General features: G+C 35.8%; 1 protein-coding gene across 1 annotated transcript in view; it reads left to right on the forward strand.

Annotated features, from left to right (window-relative positions):
* Positions 1 to 15,887, forward strand: part of slc37a2 (solute carrier family 37 member 2) — a 20,913-nt gene extending 5,026 nt beyond the window's left edge. The window contains exons 4-18 of the mRNA XM_023270317.3: positions 1,932 to 2,010; positions 2,103 to 2,238; positions 5,855 to 5,931; positions 8,238 to 8,404; positions 8,781 to 8,818; positions 8,899 to 9,048; positions 9,732 to 9,822; positions 9,917 to 9,979; positions 10,923 to 11,008; positions 11,416 to 11,464; positions 12,530 to 12,603; positions 12,688 to 12,766; positions 13,074 to 13,171; positions 14,429 to 14,493; positions 15,612 to 15,887. Of these exons, the coding sequence (XP_023126085.1) occupies positions 1,932 to 2,010; positions 2,103 to 2,238; positions 5,855 to 5,931; positions 8,238 to 8,404; positions 8,781 to 8,818; positions 8,899 to 9,048; positions 9,732 to 9,822; positions 9,917 to 9,979; positions 10,923 to 11,008; positions 11,416 to 11,464; positions 12,530 to 12,603; positions 12,688 to 12,766; positions 13,074 to 13,171; positions 14,429 to 14,493; positions 15,612 to 15,627 (1,268 nt within the window). The 3' untranslated portion in view covers positions 15,628 to 15,887. The remainder of the gene's footprint in view (positions 1 to 1,931; positions 2,011 to 2,102; positions 2,239 to 5,854; positions 5,932 to 8,237; positions 8,405 to 8,780; positions 8,819 to 8,898; positions 9,049 to 9,731; positions 9,823 to 9,916; positions 9,980 to 10,922; positions 11,009 to 11,415; positions 11,465 to 12,529; positions 12,604 to 12,687; positions 12,767 to 13,073; positions 13,172 to 14,428; positions 14,494 to 15,611) is intronic.
* Positions 15,888 to 16,469: the final 582 nt, after the last annotated feature.

Consider the following 16,469-nt stretch of genomic DNA (forward strand, 5'->3'; position numbering starts at 1 on the left):
AGTTATGGTTAGACTGTCACTCAAGCTTCCTACACGTGTGTTTTGAGTGCAGCTTAGTTGTGAAAAAACAAACAACATACTGTGAACAAAGCTGCTGATAAATTTGACAGATATCTTTAATATTATCAGTTTTTTTGACATTTACCTTGTATATATTGCAATAAAATTGTGATCATAAAATCTTTTGGCCTCAATAATTCTGTAGTAAAAAATCTGATATCATCACACAGGAGTGATGGTTGCTGGAAATGTTCCTCTGTACCCCTACGGAGATATTCCATTAAACATTTCCAGCTACAATAGTCATTTACCACATTAACAATGTCTACACTGGATTTAGCATTCATTTAATGTCATCTTCTTTGAAAAAAACAATGCTTTTCTTAAAAAAATAGGGACATTTCTAAGTGACCCCAAACTTTTTTACGGTAGTGTATATTAGCTGGGGAACAACTCACCAACCTGGCAACCCCCCAAAAATGGAGGAAAAGCTTCAAACGTGGTGAAAGTTTCATATTTAAACACAACTCATGATATTTTACCAAACCAAACCAAGTCATTTTGGTGTCTAAGCTTCTAACAAGTAATTACTTTTGGTAAAGTGTCGACTAAACTGTGGTATTTTCCTAAATCTGATCAAAAACTGAGTGAAACCCGAATGTAAACTAGTAAAAATGAAATTTAAGTTTAGTTATTTGGGATAAGGAATACCCAATAAATAGAATAATTGGATAGTATCTAATATCTAATTATTGCATTTATTTTGTTATTATTGTTGTAATTTTTATTAATATTGTCAGTGTTGTTATTATTAGTAGTACTAACAATACACTCTTTTTGGAAAAAAATTATGTCCACATATGTGAACGCAGGTCTCAGGAGGTTAATATCATTTTTTTGGCATTTATTTTATATATATATTGCAATGAAATTGTGATCATAAAGTCTTTTGGCCTGATGTTTTTACAACCCTGGTTCTAAATGAGGACTGCCCATCAATTCTAAGCAGGTTTTTAATGTGTTATTTCTTCATAATGGGAGAGTAGGAGCTACCCACAGCTGAAAAAATTAAAACCAAATGTGCATTATCGTGCAACAGCTACAAAACGTGTCACATTTTGAGAAAAAAGAAAAGTTCCACAGTCACTTGAAGTGTTCTTTAGCTTCTCATTAGCACTAAATGTTAAAGTAAGTTGATTATGTGTTTACCAGCTGCATTGGAACCATTGAACTGAGATCGTAAACAGCTTGCTCTGTCTTTAACGTGGAGTTTGGACACAGCAGCTTTCTCCAGTTGTTCGTTATGTTATCAGACTAAATCTGACCTGCTGTGGACAGAAAGTAGGTGAACTGTTTGGTTAACAGTCTACAGAGATAAATTCTTTCTTTGACATCTTTATTGATCATCTAAGGACCTGTAGAATCTTGCAAAAGTTAGATTGTTACGGGCAACCAAACCTACATCTAATTGCCTCAGAGGAATTCTAATGTTAGAGTAAATTAGTTTGACTTGTTGCTAACTCAGTTGCAGTATAACAGCTGAGCTTGTACGTCCTATTCAGTTATTTTCATTTCCTGTCTTAAGTTTCAGGAGGAAAATACATTTCTTGAGAAAATATGCACTACCAAAAATGAGGACATTTCTCAGTGACCCCAAACTTTTGAATAATAGTATATACATTATCTTCACACTTCATAAAAGCAATAGTTAATTATATGAGGCCATTAATGCTTCGATTAAGTTAAGAGGAAAACTTGCTGTGATTAAAATATTGCCACGTTTTTTGTTGTTTATTATCATTACATTTGTATTTGGGACACAAGTGTTTCCGTCACCACAGAGATTGTAAGTTTAAGTCTTTAATTCTGGAAAAAACAAAGAATTCTAAATGTTGATATGTTGAAAAGTTTCATCTGTATCCTCTGTGCAGACCAGGACAACTATCAGACGCTGTTCGGGGTGCTGGATAACTCCTTCCTGGTCGCGTATGCCATCGGCATGTTTTTCAGGTGTGTATTTGTTGTTCCTGAATCACCTTTTAATGCTTTTTTATCTGATTGTGACTGTCACACTGAGCCAAAATAACGTCTTATCTTGTCAGTGGGATATTTGGGGAGCGTCTGCCTCTGCGGTACTACCTGAGTTTTGGGATGCTGATGAGTGGATTGTTCACGTGTCTGTTTGGCCTCGGCTTCTACTGGAACATCCATTCATTAGGGTACTACGCCTTCATCCAGGTAAACCCCACAGACGACTGCTTTTGTTCTCTGACTGGTTCTAAACAAAGGAGGAAACTTGTTTAACGGTCGCCTCGTTCTGTTTTTATTGTGTGGAAGTGTAACATCTGACAATAAGACATTCTCTTTTGTCTTATCAATACTTCACTGCATCAGAATATATCAGCAACTACCACCCATATCAACAACTTCCACCCATATCGGCATGAAATTTACCAGAATTAGATTGCTAATCTGAAAGCTGTAGTTGGTATAGAAATGGTGCTTTGGTTAGAGGTACCCTGTGGACATTGTAATCCATAATAGCACTAAAAAAACAATCCTTTAAGAATTGGTCCCTGTTAAGTTTCTGTTATGAACAAAAAACTGATGAGCATTTGTGTATTCAAGCTTCTCAGATTAAAGGATTTTTCTGCTTTCGTTTGTCTGACATGACAGCAAACAGAATATCTTTGGGATATTATATCTATGAGTGTGGATTTGTTGAAACAAGTACTTTGAAGATGATGCTTTAGTTCAGGGAACGTGTTAGGGTCTTTTTTATTTTTAATTGTCTTTTTAACAATCATGAAAGACAGATTGTGCCTTTAACCCTGTAAAATTATTTTCTATCTATGTATCTCTCTCTCTCTCTCTCTCTCTCTCTCTCTCTCTCTCTCTCTATATATATATATATATATATATATACTTTTTTGCTTATTTTCTTCTATATTTGGGTTTATATATATTATTATTTTTTATATTTGTGTTTTTTAATTTTATTTAAATTTTTTTGTCTTTTTGCCAGTCATTAGAGACAGATTGCGCCTTTCAACCTGTAAAACCCACTTTTGCAGAAATATAACATCAATTTTTTTAAAAATATATATATATATATGTGTTATTTTTGATAATATGTTTGTATATTTGTTTTATATATATATATATATATATATATATATATATATATGAAAATAATTTTTTTATGTATTACTGCTTTTTTATATATATATATTTTTTTTATATATTACTGTTTTATAGTTTTATTTTTGCTAATTTTTTCTATATTTGGGTCTTAGAGGGTTAAACTTTGCACATAATTTGAAAAGTGAGCGTCCCTCGTCCATTTTAACAGACAGAAACAACGCATGCAGCAAAACTGCACAATTAGGCACAAAAAAGGGGAAACACAAATATCAGATGAGCGTTTTTTCTTGCTGACTAAAGCCAGACAAACACACACTGACCAGCTTCCACTGGTTTTCTCCTCTCTGGACACAGTCAGCCTCTCAAGCAAAAGCATTTTTGACAGAGTTTTGTTTCACTTCATTGTTTTAAAAGCACCAGTAATGACCACACCCAGACATGGGTATGAATAAGGAAGGAATAGATAAGATTTAAATAAACCAATACTTTTCCCGGTTCTGCTTAGAGGCCTAATTACTTTATTGATTCCTGATTAATTATCTGCGTGGGGAGCAAAGCAGCACGACTCTTACTGTCTGAGGGCTGAATCCAGTGAAGACAGAGTAGAATAAAAGCATGCATGTGACTTCAGTGTGCACAAATTCCAGTGTTGAACTCCTCCCTAATATTAGTTGAGTTGCTCAGCCTGTTTCTGCGTCAGCTGACGCATGACTAACCTCCAGGCAAATGGAAACCTGCTGAAATTCTGGTATTTCTGCTGCTGAGAAAGTTTCGCTCCTCACTGTGCAGCAGTTTAAGGGTTTTGCTGGCTGACTGTAGCAGTCTGTCATCATCTGTAATAACTGAATATTTCTATCACAGTCATTTTCCCTTTTCTAACTGACCCTTGGTGTTCTTTTAAGAGGCAGTGGCACTCATGCATAGAGACTCAAAATGATGGATTTTCTGGAAATGATTACTTGAAAGACACTGCAACCAGCATGATTTTACTCCTTTCTTCGTGAAATGAAACCGCACTGCTTAGACACATTGGTTCAATGTTATTTTTCAGTGTGCAGCTGTCAGATAATAATACTGGCCTTGATAAAAGGAACTGATAAGCTTGGAGGAATATTATTCACAAGGATCACATGGATTTGAATCGGTTCCTGATACTTATCTGTCTTATCTGTAGCTCAAAAACAAGTAAAAAAAGGGCTGCTAGTAATGAGTCTTTATCTTATTGGTGTTTGTTTAGTCTGTAAATTGTAAGAAAATGGTGAAAAATACCAACAATTTTCCAGAAATAAAGTAAAGAACAAAACAAATCCTCATATTTTAGAAACTAAAACCAGCAGATATCTGTGTTCCTCCTTGATAAAGGACAGAAATTAGTAATTGGATCTTTTAATTTTCTGTTGATAGACTAATCAGTTAACAATTTAGCTGTTTCATCATTACTTTTTAAAATTTATACATTAGTTTAATTGTCAGTGTTCCCCACTAATTGAATATTTTGGGCCCCCTTGTCCACCTGAAATTTCATTCACATATACTCAAATATTTAAATTATTAGTGCGTCTTCAACTAAAATGAATGAATATTTCTGTAGCAGCTCAGATGAATATTATTCACCAGGATCACATGGATTAGAACCGGTTGGATTAGCTCAAAAACAAGCAAAAAAATTTTCTGACACACAATACTTTCTTCTTCTCCACCTTGAGGCTGCTAGTAATGATTCTTTGCCTTATTGTTTGTTTGTTTAGCCTGTAAAGTGTAAGAAAATGGTGAAAAATACCAGTGGTTTTGCTGATTTTCTATTGTTGTTCCAAAGATATTCATTTATAGTGATTCAAAACAAATCTTCATATTTTAGAAACTAAAGCCAGCTAAATAAAGTACAGAAACTAGAAACTTGATCATTCAGTTTTCTGTTGAATGACTGTTTAGTTAACAATTTAGCTGTTTCACCACTACTTTTTTATTTATACATTAATTTAAATGCCAGTGTTCCCACTAATTGAATGTTTTGAGCCCCCTTATCCACCTGAAATTGCATTCACACACACACAGATAGTTAAAAATAATGTTCCATTCTTCATTTTTTTCTTTAAGATTATAAATTTAGTTTAAAATGAGTTTAACTGTTTGAAAAGTCTGCTACTACCCCAGTAGTTTGTGGTTTGCTCCTGATTTCAGGGCTTTGAAGCGTCAGATGAGCTTCACACCATCATATGACTCTGTAAGCCCTGTAGTCAGATTCCAGCTGCACATTTACACTCACTGAAAGACTATAATTAGAATATGGACTGTATACATCACTGCTGCTATAAATAGAAATACGTCAAACACATGCTCAGTAGATCTTCAGCTAGTTTGTTGTTTTGCATGAGGAAATAGTTATTTAATTAAACTCTGAGGATGTTTTTTAACAGTGAATCTTTGCAGGTGTGATTAGTGGGAGCTCTGTGGGTCAGTACAGGCCTAATTTATCATCACATCCCCTTAAATAATGCACAGATCTCATGGTTGTTTAGTCACATCACATGACTCCCAGCTGCATCACATGACTGCACCGCCTATCTGGGTTTATATACGTCTGATGTAGGAAAGTTTAGAATCACTGCTCACTTCTCCTTCTTCTATTCATGCAGAGTTTGTGGGGTCACACCTGAGTTAGGAGGCTTTTATGCACCGAGTTAACAGCGACTGGTTTCTGTCTCTGCAGGTCATGAACGGGTTGATGCAGACCACCGGCTGGCCTGCAGTGGTGGCTTGTGTCGGCAACTGGTTTGGAAAGGGGAAGTGAGTAAAAGAGTCCAGTGCTGCTGACTGTGCAGGCTTTGATGCTTTTCTTGCAGCTGTCTGACTCACACACATTTGTCACGTTTTGACAACCCAGTGAAACCAAACTTTGATGTATCTCAGACCACATCATGAATCTAAGCAGCCCCTTTAACATATATAGAAGCTGAGAAACTGGTTTTTACTGAAGCAAAACTACAAGCACAGTAGGCAGAGATAAATCAGACAGACAGCAGATGGTTTTGTGAACAATAGCCACACATCTGTAGCTGGTCTGCAGCTATGAATCGTGTTTATGTGCACTAAATAAATCTCAACTTCTCATTTAAATGAGGACGGCATGTTAACATGAACTGTAGCTGGACAATTTGAAAGTACAAACGCTGCAGCTAGCACTCACGGTTCTTAGTCTTTATTTGTATTTTTTTCTACTTTATAAGTTAAGCACCCAAAAGAAAAGTTTGTTTGCTTTTCACTGAAGCTCCCAGGATTACCTGAGAATCTACTTAGACTATAATAAGTATATTATTGAATAATCATTCAATGTTTTTAAAATTCTGCTTATCTAGAGTGTGATGAGAAGATCAGTATTAATCTCAGGGAAGTGTAGAGACTGTACACAAGGGGAATCATTATTGAATGATTAGCCAGTAGGGATGCATCGATACACTCAACTCACGATTCAATACGATTTTCTCAGGATTTTTTTAACAGAATGAGCTTGCAGACAAATTATGACTGAAAGACATTCCTTTAATTATTTATCAGAGAAAAAACACATTTCTGAGGTAGGATGGAACAAAACACATACTATGTAATGAGTGCATGTTTAAGAAACATATACATATTTAGACATATAAAAACTACAAATGATATAACAAAATAAAGAGAATCCCTTTTTGTTTCTCTGAGGTAGGGTAAGCTGTGCAATACAATGCAGATGTCCTCTTCTTCAAAGTGCAACTGAAATGATATTTTATCTTAACAAAAAATAAATAAAAAAGGGATTTTCAAAACAAATCCCACATCAAAATAACTAAACGAATAATACAAATAAACAAAATCTCTTCAAATTAACAAAGTAAAACGCTGCCAAACTGGTCTGTGAATCCTCGATTTCAAAATCCGCCACGTCTCTCGTTCCGTCTGAATACCTGACAGTGATGTCATTCAAGTGAACTCAAAAGCAGGTTACGCCCTCCACAGTTTAAAAAGGGCATCGCGATTCATTTTTCATCTCAGCCGATTTGAATTGTCACACAGTTTTATCGATTTTTAACTGTTTCGTGATGCATCGTTACGTCCCTAGTCCCTTGGCAGCTTGGCAAAATTAGACCTGATGTCTTCAAATGTCTTGTTTCTTTGCACCAAAAACCTAAAACCCAAACATACTTATTTTAGGGTGATACACAGTGGTGGAAAAATGTTTGAACACCCCATCCATTTGTGAAATATTGCATTAAGAATCACTCTTGGGTCTTCAAGTGTAATTTCTTTTAGTTCAGTCGCAGCCATAAAACTAAACAAATCCTTTAAAAAGGCCATTAAAAGCTTAAAATCGATTGGTCCCATAGTTTTTCTTGTAAACAATAATAATACCGTTTGTACTTGTTTGTGTCTGTCTAATGCAGCCCACACTTTTAGAAACACAAAAAAAGATTTTTCCACAAATATTTCATGATAATATTTGAGATTGTGTAAAATTTTAAGGGTGTCTGAGAACTTTTTTCCACCGCTGTATGACAAAGAAAGAAGCAAGAATCCTCTAATTTCTCAATATAGAGGTTGAATATGAGGCATTATTTCACTATTTTTGCTTTAAAAATTCCTGAATCTACCAGTAGATTAATTGATAAATCTGGCTCATTTCAAGTTTATAAATGCATCTACATGAAACTCAGAATTATTGCTGCATCCTGTTTTTGTAATCCATAAACAGACACATGTACAGCTGTCATTTAGTAGTTTTAGGCTGAGGATTAACAGCCTTGGAGTTATTATTATTAGTTTTTGCATTTGTTTGCATACAAATTAAACAAAACAGACATTATGTAGTTCTTGTGCTTATTTTTGATCCTTGGACAGAGCTCAGCCAGTAAGTTTTTCTGCTATCTAGTTTTCTAGTAACTTCAGCTCCTTAATTAACACAGAAAGCAAGCTAACGTGGCTAATTAAAGAACCCCAAACACACTATAGTTAAACACAGAACATGTGGACTCCACATTTGTATTTCTGAAGTTAAGACCTTTAGTTCTTGTAAACCAACAAGTAAGTGCTGATGTCCTTTTTTGTGTTGTGTCCATCAGACGTGGGTTCATCATGGGAGTCTGGAACTCCCACACTTCAGTGGGAAACATCTTGGGCTCCCTCATCGCCGGAGTCTTCGTCTCCTCGGCCTGGGGGATGTCCTTCATCGTCCCCGGACTCATCATCGCCTCCACCGGGATCCTGTGCTTCTTCTTCCTGGTTGAGAGTGAGTTTCTGTTCATCAGTTACAATAAAACAGTTCAAATGTCATCTGTAAGATGCTCCCAGAGCTCTATCCTAAGAGTTTGAAAGTCTTTAAAAAGTTGTGTTTGTGTTGCTCTTTAATTGTTCTAGCTGAGTACTTCGCAAAAAAGTGAAAAAACTGTTTAGCTTCAATAGATTTTGAGCTAAATCACAAGTTGTTTTCTAGCCTCGTTTGTAAATAAAACATCCAAAAGAGAAGTCCAGTTGTCCAAAGATCTCAGAGTTAGATCAGTTTCATCTCTCAGACTGGGAGAGCACAAAGAGTGGAAGTAAATAAATCTAAAAAAATACACAAAATCTGTCGTATTTGCTCACATTTTGTCCTCTATCTCATTCAGAACCTGAAGACGTGAACTGCTCTCCTCCTCAGCATCATGTAAGTCACAACCCAAACCTTCAGCCTCCTGATGTTTCTGTAAAAACGGCTGCTTGATGAACGGCGTGTTTGTTTGTCAGAACGATCAGGAGAACGGCGAGACGGAGCCTCTCCTGCACAGCTCGTCCAACGCCGACCGAACTATCAACGGTGCCATTTCCACGGAGCCTCAGGAGATCGTTGAGGAGCACACCGAGGCCATCAGCTTCTGTGCAGCTCTCAGTATACCTGTAAGACAAAGCAGCAGATATCTGTCTGAATCTGATATTTGTGTCACGTTTTGTTGTTGTATTTTCTTGCATCAAACTGAATTTAAATCCAGAGTATGAACCACATGGAATCTGCTTGCTTTGGCACCATCCAGTGGTCATATGAGGCATGACAGCTGAAGCCAAAAGCTTGAGAGAATGATTTGAACGTTTGAAACTTAAATTAGAATTTCTACTTTTTTTTTTTTAGGCAAAGGTCTTGCTGGCTTTCATAAAGCAGGCACCAATGAAAGATATAATTCTGTGTAAGGAAGTGTTCTTGAAATACAACCCCTATTCTTGGCAACAGTGAGGGTAAACAAGTATTCATTTTAGGGCTCCAATTATTGATTAATCGGTGAGTCTAATCTATTATTATGGTCTTTATAGCTCAAGCTGACGCCTACAACTGTCTTGTTTTGTCCCAAATCCAAATTCAGTTTGTTGGCATAAAGGAGAAAATGAATTAAGTTTAAATTACTAATTTTTAAAGGTTTTTTTGGAGCAAATTTCCTAAAACAACGAATCAATTAATCAATAAATTTTTGCAGCTCTGTCCTATTTGCTGCTGCGTGTCTCAGGAGGTTAACTGATTCATAGCACTTTCATAAGGAAGACTTTTTGAGATAATTCAGTGTTGTTCGTGGTGTTTTTGTCTCCTACAGGGGGTGGTGGAGTTCTCTCTCTGCCTGCTGTTTGCCAAACTGGTCAGCTACACTTTCCTCTACTGGCTTCCTCTCTACATCTCAAACGTTGGTCAGTATTTAAACACATGCTTCATATTTTCCAACGAAGATGTTATCACGCAGGTAACATGGCTGAAAGTTGGTGTGTTTTTCTCTATTTTCAGCACACTTTGATCCAAAACAAGCAGGAGACATGTCGACGTTGTTTGATGTCGGAGGAATCTTGGGTGAGTTTCAGCCTTCACTGATAAATCTTATCAACTGCTCTGACAAGGTTTGTTTTCTGTTGTGTGCAGAAGAAAGTTAATTAAATATGCAATGGATCTATGTCTGATTAATTTGATTGTTAGTCCTGTAACTTGGCTTTTTAAAGCACTGGAATACCTAATACAGTGTTTAGATAGATAGATGGATGGATAGATAGATTGATAAATAGACAGACTATAGATAGATGATATATATAAATGTTAAGAGAAAAAAATTCTTTGAAGTTGAGCATAATGTTCTTATTTACATTTTTATTGCAGTTAGTTGGAAAAAAATGTAACCATGACTTTCTTAATGTAGAACTTCAAATAAAAGTTTTGAAACTGAAAAAATTAAATCCAATCTGTGATCTTTTTGAAGCCTCTTGAATACAGTTTCAGCTTTTGTCATTTGAAAAAATATGCAAAAAAGTGTATTTATTCATCTGAACCTTTCTTTTTGACAGAACTTTGAGAACTCAGAAGATGAACTGGGATTTATTTATTTTTTTCGTCCCACATTTAGGTGTCGATCAGTTTGAGCATCTTGAATTCAGTTAAATTAAAAACTTACAAATTTAAACCACCACCAGAAATATTAAAGATAGCAATAGAAACAAAATAAACTCAGATTGTTGTTGAGATATTATTGATGTATGTAGTAAGGGGTAACGTGATTAAAATGGATATTTAGTGTCTTTTAAGATTTAGATCTTAATTGTATTTATTTAATTCTGTGGCCTACACATGCTGGAAAGATGTTCTGGTCAATAATCAATATTTTCAATTTTCCTGCAATGTTTTTCATAATCAGAAAATGTCTAATTAACCTCCGGTCTGTTTCCAACCCTTTGGTTTAGAATGAGGTAATTAATCATCGCTGCCAGGACGCTGTTTTCTCACTGGATCTGTTTTGTTCCTGCAGGAGGCGTCATGGCTGGACTTGTGTCTGACTACACCGGTGGAAGAGCGACGACCTGCTGCGTCATGCTGGTCGCTGCCGCCCCGATGGTGAGCAACGTCTCATATGTCAGATCATTAAATCACAACAAGACTGGAGTGTACCAGCATGTTGATTCTAAAGCACAAGGCTGATGTTTTAGAATATTTTTGTACTTCTACACAGCTGTGACTAAAGATAACATGTTTTAAAATTAAAATAGTGTGTTTAATGTGACATCTTCAGGACACTCTGAAGAAATTTAATTAGAGCTAAGCAGTTTGTCAGTGGCCGCCTCTTTGTCAGAAATAGTGAAATGATGCAACATTTCTTTCTGTGAGAAATATTGCATGATGTTATTGTCAGTATCAGGATATATTGTGTGACTTTGTTCATTGGAAACTAGTATTTCACTTGGTGCTTCGTAGATTTTTATAATTAGTTGACGTCTGCTGATGTTCGTTTCTCTTTTTCGTAGCTTTTCCTCTATAACAGCATTGGACAAAGGAGTCTCGGTACTACGATCGGTAAGACTTTTTTACTTAATTGTTTTTAGTTGCGGTTCATACTTTCATATTTACATCATGTCTTGTCATGTTTAAAATCTTTACTCAGATTCAATACTGTTTAATATACAGAAACATCACTGCATATAGTCTGCACATTTCAGATGTTGGTGGATATTAAAACTTAAACACACCTCAGTTATCTAATTTTCAGTTGTTTTTTTAAATCACACAACAATAGGCAATATATGTGTTTTTTCGGCTGTGGTCAGGAGACTGATCATTAGACAAGACGAGGCTCATTGATCTATTGATCACTTTTTTGCTCCCTAGTAATATATCAGAGCAGCACGTTGTGTTTTTACAGTAAAGGAAGCTTTATAAAGGTTGTGGTGTGTCGATTCTCCTTGTACAACGTATAAAAGATCAGACCCTTCCTGTCTGGACATGCAGCTCAGCTCCTGGTCCAGGTTCTCCTAATATCACACATCTGCTCTAACTCCTCCCCTCATGTACGATCAAACTTCATGTTATGATCCAGAATGCAGCAGCACAAAAACATCACATCATCCCGCTGTTCAGATCACTTCACTGGCTTCCAATTGCCACCCGCATAAAATCCAACACTGAGTTTTGCTTTCAAAACTAGAATGAAAACAGCTTCCATCCTACCTGAACTCTCTCATTCAGGTCTACACTTCTTCCCGCCACAAAAGGCTCCTGATCCAACCTCCACAACAGGTCCGGTCCATAGCTAGACTCTTCTTATCTCTGGTTCCTGAATTACCAAACTCTGTTCGATCTGCAGAGTTCCTCTCAGTGTTTAAGAAAAGACTAAAAAACAGCTCTTCACTGAACACCTTTACACTTGACAGACTGCAAAAAGCAAAACAAGAAAAGCACTCAGAGAGCACAGTCCTCCTCCAAGGCCGCTCATTCCCACATATAGAGTTGTCAGAAATGTAGCATATTTTTGTAGAAATGCAACATTTTTTTTATTAGTTAATGATGATCAGAAATCACAGCACCATAGAATAAGTCCATTTAATATAGATGTACCCACAAACAAAATCTTTTAATCTGTAGGTATGCTGTTGGTGTGTGGAGGCCTGGTGAATGGACCGTATGCGCTCATCACGACGGCTGTATCTGCTGACCTGGTAACACCTATTCGATGTCACTTCCATTGATTAAGCCTTAAAAACTACTGTCCTGCTCACACACATTTGTTTTTGCTGCAACAGGGAACACATGAGAGTCTGAGAGGAAACTCCAGAGCGCTGTCAACAGTCACAGCAATCATTGATGGGACTGGATCAATAGGTACGTTTGAGCTGTAAACATCCTCATGTTACTCCTTTAAAGATTCACTAATAATTTACTGTAATATTAACAATGGATCATTTTATTCCTATCACTGCAGTTCCTCTCAGCTTTACAGTAGGTTTTAGTCTTTAGAGAAAACAGATTATTAATATATGAAATAAGTGTCATTTTCCCACTTTTCTTCCTCCTTTTTGCATTTGATGTTATTAAACATTTGGCTTCTCAGTGTTAAATGTTTGGAGGTTTAAGCATTTTACCTCCTTAACAAAGAATCAACTAATAGTTTTCCACATGTTTTCTCCAGGTGCTGCGTTGGGTCCTCTGCTGGCCGGGTTGATTTCTCCCACCGGCTGGAACAACGTCTTTTACATGCTGATCACTGCAGACATCTTAGCCTGCCTGGTCAGAAACACAACTTTATGTTTTCACTACAGTCTCTAGCAGCAAAGCTTTAAAATTAGCGTGGTGTCTTTTTGTCCTTAATGCAAATGCCAGCCAAGTATTGGACTTTCGATTTATCTTGACTGATAATGGATAGTTTATGATAGTTTTGTCATCCGTGATTGTCAACCACGTTAACTTTAACTAAATTATTCTCAGTCTTAATAATTCAAAGACTGACTGAAAGACATCCTCACTCGTACCATTAGATCTAATAATCCCAAAATATATAAACCATTGTAAAGTATATAAAATGCAGCAGCTTTTCTCTGGGTTTTCCTTCATACTGTCAGATAGATAGATAGATAGATAGATAGATAGACTATAGATAGATAGATAGATAGATAGACTATAGATAGATAGATAGATAGATAGACTATAGATAGATAGATAGATAGATAGATAGACTATAGATAGATAGATAGATAGATAGATAGATAGATAGATGATAGATAGATAGATAGATACTTTATCAATCCCGAGGGAAATTCAAGAAGTGAGGTTCCCCAAAGCTCACTTTGCAGATCGACCATCGGTTTAGACAGACAGTGCAGGTGTCATGGAAAGATGGATGGACAGGCAGGAAGAGAAGCAGGTCAGACACTAACGCAGAGACTTCTGTTGGTGTTTTGTTTCATAACTGAGTGTAAACTGGTCTGACATTCTGCTCAAACAACATGTGTTTTAACAACATGTATTTACAATAAGCTGTTACATTACTGTAGAAAGGAAGTTCAAGTTAAGTAGTTAAAATAGCTAGCATGGTTTGAACAGGATATCAGCGTTTACACTTTGGTGAAGTAAAACAAGCTAGTGGTCATTTCCTGGCTTTAACATCAGTAATATCTGTGCATATTTGAATACTGTATAATGTATATTAGGTAATGAAATTGTAGTTATTTTCTCCTTTAGTGGTGACGTAACACCACTATTCCTGTATACGATACAGACATACAATAGAGTGCAAAGTTTTATGGTCATCAGCGACTTTTAAAGTGTTTCTATAATCATATAGTCTTGTTGTAGTTTATATACTGTCTGTTAAATTGTATTAATTATGAGACTGCACTTTAATAAGGCCTTTGCATGTTGAAAGACTTGGGTCAGTCCCTATTATCGGTGCCTGACACCACTGAGCCCTTCATCCCCACTTTAAATATCCCACTTTAACCTGTTTTTACACTGACACCTAGACTTATTTGTTGCTTTATTTTTCAGTTTCTGTCCAGGCTTGTGTACAAGGAAGCTCTGGGATGGTGTGGACGAGTCCCCCGAGTCAGAGGGTGAGTATCATCACTTTCAACACGTTTACATTCGTTTAAGATCGAATCATATTTTTAAATAGCTAGCAGAACAAAAAACATCTGTTTAAACATGTTTAACCCTCCTGTTGTCCTCATTTACGGGCGACAAAAAATATTGTCTCCTTGCCTGAAAAAAATCCTAAAAATCTGCAAAAAAATTCTCCAAATTTCAGAAAATTTGCAAAACCTTCAGGAAGAAAATTCCAATAATTCCTTAAAAGTTTCCCTGAAAAGTTTTGTTTTTAAAAAAATCCCCCGAATTTGGCAAGAAAATTCTTGTAAATATTTTCAAAAAATGAGTAAAAACCTTCCAAAAATCCTACAAATATCTAAAGTGATTCCATATATATCAGTAAAGCTTCTAATATTTACTTTAAGAACATTCACACAAAAATCAACCAAAATCCAGTGAAATTCGCTGGATTTTGGTTGATTTTTTTATGAATGTTCTTAAGAAACATTTTTAACCTTTCTCTTTTTCTTTTTTTCCCACATTTTCAAATTTTAAACCGGGTCAATTTTGACTCGCAGGACGACACGAGGGTTAACACAGCCAGCAGAATATGTAGACAGTAAAAGTCCAGGTTAAGACGAGAAGAACGATGCCAGTCTGATGTCTCTGCATTAATGGAGCTGGAGTCTGGAGGTTATTAGCTTAGCTTAGCATTAAAGCTAGAAGCAGTGGAAACACCTAGCATTCACGTACCGGCACCTGTGAAGCTCTTTAATTATTTAATGTTGCTTGTTTAATCTGTATAAAAGCAGAAATATAATACAAAGATAATTACTGGTTTTACAGGAAGGAAAATGGTTGAAATGTTTATTTTTTGCAAGTTGTTTCCGCTGCTTCCTATCTTTCTGCTAAGCTAAGCTAGCACTCTCCTGACTCCAGTGTATCATAATAGTATTAATCTTTCATCAAACTCTGCCAATACATGTATTTCCTTTAACTGTCAAACTCTTCCTTTCAAATTCGAATAATTTTTTTAAAAATAACATCACAAAGTACCGATTTCTTTGACTCCATCTGAGCAAAAATAAGCAGAATTTTTGTGTTTAATTGTGATTCTCAAAAACACTGTAACGTTTTCTTGCAGGTTCAAGGAAATCTGAAAAACTCTCACAATCAAACCAAACACACCCAGAGGAGGGAAAAATGTTGGAACTGACCTCACTGTTCAGCGGACGGATGGTTGAAAGGAAACCAAGTCATCAGTGGAACATTCAGGGCACTAAGCTGAAGATTGAAGAGTTTTCATTGTAAACCAGAGATTTATGTCTGTACGAAGACGGAAAAGCTTTTTTATGACTAACCTACTCATTCTGACTGGTTTGTTTTAATGCTCTTTTATCATTAAACTGTATATACTGTACATTTGATCCTTAATTTGGTCTTTTTGTGTCTCCTTAGTGGCTGCATCTTCACTATACACACCATTTTAGGACAGCATTTCACATGATAAGTGTACAATACAATTTTAGAAAAGGTTGTGAACTATAAATATGAATATTTAATGCTCAGTTAAGTCCACCGCTCAGGAATTATGAGTGTTCTTATGTCACATCAGTCTATAAAAATGATGAAAGCTGCTTTTTTATCCCTCATGTTGAAGATCAGCAGTGGATAAAGTGTGTGTGTGTGTGTGTGTGTGTGTGTGTGTGTGTGTGTGTGTGTGTGTGTGTGTATATATGTATATATATGTGTGTGTGTGGATATATGTGGATATATATGTATATATATGTGTCTGTGTGTGTGTTTTTTGTATTTTTTGGCTTTTTTGCTGATTTTCTTCTATATTATTATTATTAATATTTTTTTTGCTCATTGTTTCTATATTTGGATTCATATATATAATTTTTTTGTTTATTTTATTTTTTGCTTTTTTTTTTCTATATTTAGGTCTTTCAGGGTGAAAAGATAAATGAAGCCATTTCAAACATTGACTCTAAAAACA

Source organism: Amphiprion ocellaris, chromosome 14 (assembly GCF_022539595.1).
Source record: "Amphiprion ocellaris isolate individual 3 ecotype Okinawa chromosome 14, ASM2253959v1, whole genome shotgun sequence".
NCBI lineage: Eukaryota > Metazoa > Chordata > Actinopteri > Pomacentridae > Amphiprion > Amphiprion ocellaris.